At 40.0% G+C, this 7,183-nt stretch overlaps 2 protein-coding genes across 2 annotated transcripts; one reads left to right on the top strand and one right to left on the bottom strand.

Annotated features, from left to right (window-relative positions):
- Positions 1–1,506: 1,506 nt before the first annotated feature.
- Positions 1,507–1,999, bottom strand: LOC121813896 (solute carrier family 22 member 18-like; the record flags this gene model as incomplete). The annotated part of the gene is given in 1 exon segment (XM_042217862.1): positions 1,507–1,999. A coding segment is annotated over 1 exon segment (156 nt), but the record flags the coding sequence as incomplete, so codon positions are not given.
- Positions 2,000–2,210: 211 nt separating this feature from the next.
- Positions 2,211–5,517, top strand: LOC106632944 (RNA-directed DNA polymerase from mobile element jockey). Its single transcript, XM_014331689.2, has one exon. It carries the CDS (start codon positions 2,426–2,428, stop codon positions 5,417–5,419), a length of 2,994 nt encoding a protein of 997 aa, XP_014187175.2. The 5' UTR covers positions 2,211–2,425; the 3' UTR covers positions 5,420–5,517.
- The last annotated feature ends 1,666 nt before the right edge of the window (positions 5,518–7,183 follow it).

Below are 7,183 nucleotides of genomic sequence, written 5' to 3'. Positions count from 1 at the left end.
TACTCCACAAATTTAGACTGGCTCCACTAAAGCAGAAATCTTAATGAAACTGACTCTTAACTTTACGTAACTTCAACTACTGCTGAAATACACTTTTTAGAGTGTAGCCCGAGGTAGAGCTGCTATCAGTTCAAACTCTAACTTCTTTTTATAGGATATCTTTAGCAGCAGAGTCATGTCATGTAAAATGGAAAGTGGTGACAGAAAAAGAGCTAAATGCCAGGTGAATCAATTTGATTTAAATGGGTTGCATTGTGTTGCAGGTGAACATTGGCCTTATTTGAGGAAGGTGGTGCTGCTGGTGTTAGAGTTGGTGGAGGTATTTGGTGGCAGCAATGAGTGTCCTGCTATGCCTTTTTGTTTCATCATATCTCAGCTTTGAGTTCAAAGTTGGGAAGATTTTACGTCACAGAATGAGAAGTTTTAGAGTCACTTATGTTTACTGCACTATGACTAGACTATGACTAAATGATGTGTTAGCTTATATTTTTAGATTATTATGAAATTTAAAATTCTGCCAGTTTCCTGCTGCTTCTTTTCCAAAATCCTTAATTTACATTTTAAAACATGATTATTTCCATTATGCCACATACATGTAGTTCTATTTAATCTATCACATTTAAAAGCTTATAGTTAAAAGGCGTTTTGATGCTTCCAATCATGTAATTTTGACTCCTGTTTCATGTGTGATAAGTGTGCCAAAAACTACAAATTTGTGCCCCTGGAAAGACAATAAAACATTAACTCATGTACAAGTGGCCTTTCTATGTGGAGCTTGCATGTTCTCCCTGTGTTTTCTTTCTAGCTTCCTTCAACAGTCCAAAGAAATGCATGGGGTTTGGTTAACTGGTGATTCTAAATTTGCCACAGCTGTGAATGTGAGTGACCCAAATTAGAATAACTGGAAGAAAATACATGGGTAGTATTCGATAATGCATTTCTATACTGCAGATTTGTTTTGTGTATCCAAATCTGTTGACTAACTTTATGTTTTCGATCACTGCAGTGGAACTAAATTTTCAATATCTGTTCTTAAGTATGAAATTTAGTAAAGATCCTAAGATTTAGCAATACAATACAACACTTTGCTACATGTACATACTGGCATAGTTCTCATCCATACAAAGTATAAATACTGCCTATGTTCCTGAACAGCCACATATCTGCTGCTTTAACAAAGTGAATTTCACAAGTCTGGGACTAATAAATGTCATCTTATCCTATCTTATCTTGTCACAGTGATTAAGCACATTTCAAAGCAGGATGTGTGTCACTGATATTCAGTGATATGAATACCCCTTCTCCAGTGTTTACTATAAGTGTATGTAATAGCTACTGTTAGTGTTTCATATAAGACCAGTGGTCATTCTTGCACTCTTAATTAAAACGAGATTTTCAGCCATAGCATTATCAACGTCAGTAAATCCAGCCTCAATCATAACTGTGCGCACTAAAGGGAATATAGGGACATTTCAGCTTCTTCTTCTTCTCGTGTCATATACTCACAGGGGTTACTGAGAACTGTAAAAACATCCATGTGATATCCAAAGCGGCGATGAGATACACAGCGTAAATTGTTTTCATCCTCTGTGAATCGTCTGCGACATTTGAGGAAACAGAAGCTTTGTCCGTTTCCTCGTTTCTTTCATCTCTTCGACTCATTTTTGTTCCTTGCTGACAACAGCTGTAAAAAAAACCTTAATGTGTGCTCTCTTCAACAAAAGTAAACTGGCAGACAAAAACGTCATTTGATCTAGCGACCTCTTGCACAAATTGTTAGCCAACCGGTAATCTGGTTGTACTTTGGAACATAAAGGCGTTACCAAGTTTGACGTTAGTCGGTTATGAAGATAGTTTCCGGTCTTTACACTGTTTGGTCATCGGTACAGGCGGACCTATCGCTGTCTTTATCTACGTATCAGCCAGAGCAGCTGCTAAAAAAAACAGCAATGGGCACGTAAACTTCTATGAAAGAAAATCCTCAGGAAGTGATGCTTTCAGGAACTCCTTCTAGGCTCGTACATTAAAGCATTTTCGAGATCTGTCATTTTCCCTGTCTCGTTTCGAGCATAACATTGATGTTGTTTTTTTAATATGATACAAAACAACATATCACATGTCAAAACTGTAAGATCTTTTTTATTGAAAAATATATATTTGGGTTAATTTGTTTCTCGCTTTTTATAGCATTAGAGTTATTCAACAGTTAAGAGCCTCGTTTTTGTGTTTTATCATTTTATACTGTGCCAGTGTTTCAGTGAGAAACAGGTCTGTTGGAATATCTGCAGAATGGTTTTTGACATTCTCTTGTTAAAATTTGTGGAAATTGAGCTCCCAGTGCCATTCAAATGTGTTGTTTTATACATCACTGAGTTTGAAGTGGGAGGTGTGGTGTATTCATAATTGTCTCTGGTACATTTGTTGTATGGGCAGTATGTGTTCGTTGTTTGATTGTGTAATTACGCGTTACGCACTGGCAATGCATGCCGGGAGATGGTACGGCGTTGTACTCCTTGTGTCTTTATCTTTGGCACTTTGTTCTCTAGGTGATTGTACGCTAATAACCTATGATAGAAACACGCTCCTGAATCTTCGTTTCTCCTGTTCTCAACGACTGAACTGTTTTGGGACCGCGGGTGATGCCATTCCCCTGATGCCCGTCTCTCCCACTCATCTGACCGACTTACCTCTTCCCATGCCCCGCAGGATACGTCCCAGGAGACGGGGTAGAAGGAGTGGTGTCCGTGTCCGCTTCAAGGCTTATATCAGAGCCATGGCTACGGATTACCCCTCTACTAGCTGTGAATTTTCTCGTTTCGTCCACCATCTTGGTAGCCGCTTTGTGGCTAAACTGCTCAACCACCGTTGGATATGTCCCGTTGGCCCTCAGTCCTATCCTGCCTGCCCAGTGGGCTTCCACTCTGCTCGTTCTTGGATATCACTGCCTGGCCGTGGTGTTCAACAAAACAACCTCAGTACCCTCAAACGAGCTACTACTAAGGACAGGACTCCTCGGACTCGTATGGCCTTATTTAATGTTAGGTCTCTTTCTAATAAGGCCTTCCTCTTAAATGATTTTTTTCTCTCCTCGGGTCTGGATGTTTTATTTTTGACTGAGACATGGACCTCTCCGGGTGAGTTCATCCCCTTCTCTGAACTTCTCCCTTCTGACTGTGCCTTTTTTAGCTCATCGAGGCTTACTGGTAGAGGTGGTGACTTAGCCTCGGTTTTTAGAAATAAACTTGAGGCACGGCTGCTACCCTCCCCAACCTATTCTAGCTTTGAAGCTCAGCTATTGGAATTGACTGGCCCTCGAACTACTCTGTGTGTCGTGGCTTATCGTCCGCCTAAATATCATAAGATGTTCATCTCTGAATTTGCTGATTTTTTGGGTTCTATTCTTTTTAAATATGATTCTGTAGTTATTTCTGGTGACTTCAATATTCATGTTTGTTGTATGGATGACCACCTGTCTAAAGATTTTTCTGCACTGACTGACTCTTTTAATCTTACTCAGTGGGTAAATGAACCTACTCATGTTAAGGGTCACACCCTTGATCTGGTTTTTTCATTTAATGTGGATATATGCATTAAGGAAATTAGTAATACTGGACTTTCTGATCATTCCCCGGTCATCTTTGACGTTGACCTGGGTATCACTGACCCTTACTTGGAGGTTCCTCTCCATCCTACTCGGACTATTAACGCCGATACTGTGGTCAACTTCTCTACATCTTTTGTTAATTCTTCATTTAATATGTCGGACTGTTTTATCCCACACACACTTGAGAATTTTACCAATACTTTTTTAACTACATGTTCCTCGATTCTTAACACTGTTGCACCTATCAAACACAAACGCCCCAGAACCTACTCGCAATGCTGGTTAAACGACTCTGTCCGTGTTCTACGGCGTTTGTGCAGGCGCGATGAGAGGAGGTGGAGGAATGACAGACTCCAGTCATCATATGACATTTTACGTATTAGCCGCTCGAAGTTCCAATCTGCTGCCAGAATGGCTAAAGCAGCCTTCTTCGCTAAGATTATTACTTCTAATGGTGACAATCCTCGCATCCTATTTAAAATTTTTAACTCAGTGGTGAATCCTCGTCCCTCTATGCCACTTTCGTGCTCCCCAGGTCTCTGTGAAAAATTTTCAAACTACTTTCTAGATAAAGTTTTATCTCTTAGATCTACGCTTCCTTTGGTGGCTGACAGTATGTCTAATCCTGACTGTTCTGCTGCCTTACATCAATTTGAATTAATCTCACTTCCCACTCTGAAGCGTATAACTGAGAAATTAAACAATACTAATTGTGTACATGATGTTCTTCCATCTCGTATAGTCAAGGATTGTTTTAATGTAATTGGACCCTGTCTATTGTCTATATTGAACCTGTCCTTGCTTTCTGGTTATGTACCTTCAGTTCTTAAACATGCTTTTATTCAACCCGTTTTAAAGAAGAATAACCTGGATCATAGTGATTTTGCCAACTATAGACCGATTTCCAAGCTTCCTTTCTTGGCTAAAATCCTTGAGAAGGTGGTTCTACTTCAACTGCAGACCTACCTGGACGAGAATAATATAAATGATAAATTCCAATCAGCCTTTAAACAACATCATAGCACTGAATCAGCGCTGCTTCGTGTTTTTAATGATCTTTTACTTATGGCTGATAATGGTCGTCCTTCTGTTTTAGTTCTATTGGATCTTTCATCTGCATTTGATATGGTTGACCATAACATCCTAGTCGCAAGATTAGAGCACTCTGTTGGCATTAAGGGCACTGCCTTGGACTGGTTCAAATCTTACCTCTCCAATCGGCTCTCTTCGGTACATCTGGCCTCATCTTCCTCTCCCCCTGTACCTGTTTGCTGTGGTGTCCCCCAGGGTTCTGTGTTAGGCCCGACCCTTTTCTCACTGTATATGCTTCCTTTAAGCGCTATCTTTGAGAAATACCACATTGCTTTTCACTATTATGCGGATGACATCCAGATTTATTTTGAGTTAAATGATGATCTCGCTTTATCTTTAAATAACTTTCGTGAGTGCATGAGTGAGGTCAAGAAATGGCTGTTGGCAAATACTCTTATTCTCAATGAAAAAAAGACTGAAATCATGATTTTTGGCAGTAATGCCCTTCGCGCCAAACTTCAAGATGCCTTTGGCTTTCTTACTAGTTCTTTCTCTGATACTGTCAGGAATCTGGGTGTCTTGTTTGACAGCTCCTTTAAACTTGATAAACAGGTGTCTGCTGTTGTCAGATCTAGTTTTTATCAGCTTCGTCTTATCTTATCTCGCCTCTGTCAGTGCGCCCCAGGGTGGCTGTGGCTACAATGTAGCTTGCCATCACCAGTGTGTGAATGTGTGCGTGAATGGGTTGATGACTGGATATGTAAAGCGCTTTGGGGTCCTTAGGGACTAGTAAAGCGCTATATAAATACAGGCCATTTACCATTTATTTACCATCTCCAGGGCCAGACACTATATCCCGTATAATGACTTAGAAAAGCTCATTCATGCTTTTGTAACGTCAAGACTAGATTACTGTAACTCACTCTATTCTGGTCTCCATGTTACCCTTCTACATAGATTACAGACAGTTCAGAATGCTGCGGCACGTATTCTAACTAAAACCAAGAAGTTTGACCATATTACTCCTGTTCTTGCTGAGCTGCATTGGCTGCCTATCAAATACCGCATTCAATTTAAAATTTTGCTGTTTACTTTTAAAATTATCAATAATACTGCACCAACCTATCTTAAGGAACTTTTAAACCCTTATGTCCCTGCCAGGGCTTTAAGGTCATCCTCGCAGTTATTGTTAGTTCAGCCCAGATCTCGGTTGAAATCTAGAGGCGATCGATCGTTTGCCTTTGCTGCACCTGAGTTATGGAACAGCCTCCCGATTGGCATCCGGGAGTCTGATTCTATTTTTTCTTTTAAAGCACGCCTTAAAACTTATCTTTTTGAACTTGCCTTCTCTACCCGTTAAATGCTGACTTGTTAACTGCGACCTATTGCATTAACTTTTTACTATTCCTTCATTCTTGGTGTTCTCTATCATGCGGCACTGGGTCTGCTATAATCTATGTGCTGCAGTCCATTTTATCAGTGGCTTTTTACTGTGAACATTGTCTGCTGTTCTTATTATATTGATATTAATGCTCTTAACTGTATTATTTTATTGTTTTTTTGTAAAGCACTTTGGTATGCCTAAGGCTTTTAATGTGCTCTATAAATAAAGGTTGTTGTTGTTGTTGTTGTAATACAGTAGTAAGAGTTGGCTTACGCACTAACAAGTTAAGTGATGTAGACCAACGGGACTATGCTAAAGTGAGAGATAGCTTCCACAACTTTTTCATTGTCAGGAAAAATGTTGTTTATGAGCGCGCACGTTTTAATATGCGCAAACAAGAGCCGAATGAGACTGTTGATGCATTCGTGACTGCCTTGCATGCATTAGCAGAGCACTGTAACTACGGACCGCTCCACGATGAGCTGATAAGAGACAGAATAGTAGTGGGCTTGGCCGACACGAGGCTGTCTGAGCGCATGCAGATGGAAAAAGACTTGGACTTGGATAAAGCTATAAATATGGCCAGCAGTCAGAAGAAATCAAAAAGCAACAAGGTAAGGGCAGAGGTCACTTCCTGTTTTGGGAAGTAAGGTCAGAGAAGCTGCGCATGGTGACGGTCTAGCCGTGTAAAAGTCAAGCTAAGAAAGAAGAAATAAGCCCTAAGTTCCAATTACACCGGTTTGTCTACTTGCAGGCCAAAGTGGTATGTTTGTTTATATTTTGTGAATTTTATATTGTAATATGTTTTAATGCTGAAATATAATTTTCTTGTACATTTGTATTCACCAGTTCTACGGTGTACCTGTGTACGTTAAGAGAAGCACAGTAAACATCAGTAAAGAAGAACTCTCGTGTCTCTCGTGTATGTGTACAAGCCGGCATAAATGTAATGCATGTAAATGCGAAAACAGTTGACAGAGTGATACAAAAGCACGACAAAACAAAGTTCAACATGTTCAAAAATAAAACTGTCAAAACACAACAGCAATATAGCAAGAGACAAAGTAATAAATGCTACAAGTGCGGAGGCTCTCCACATCCGAAACCTGAGTGCCCAGCAAATGATGCAAAATGTCATTTATGTGGAAAAAAAGGTCACTACG

The sequence above is a fragment of the Haplochromis burtoni genome, unplaced genomic scaffold (assembly GCF_018398535.1).
Source record: "Haplochromis burtoni strain Fernald_Lab_line unplaced genomic scaffold, NCSU_Asbu1 Contig_3356, whole genome shotgun sequence".
Classification (NCBI taxonomy): domain Eukaryota; kingdom Metazoa; phylum Chordata; class Actinopteri; order Cichliformes; family Cichlidae; genus Haplochromis; species Haplochromis burtoni.
This window is presented reverse-complemented; position numbering and strand designations above follow the sequence as displayed.

What these genes read in the sequence shown, in the direction of transcription:
- LOC106632944 (XM_014331689.2), top strand. Translation starts at nt 2,426, where the DNA reads ATGGGCAGTATGTGTTCGTTGTTTGATTGTGTAATTACGCGTTACGCA.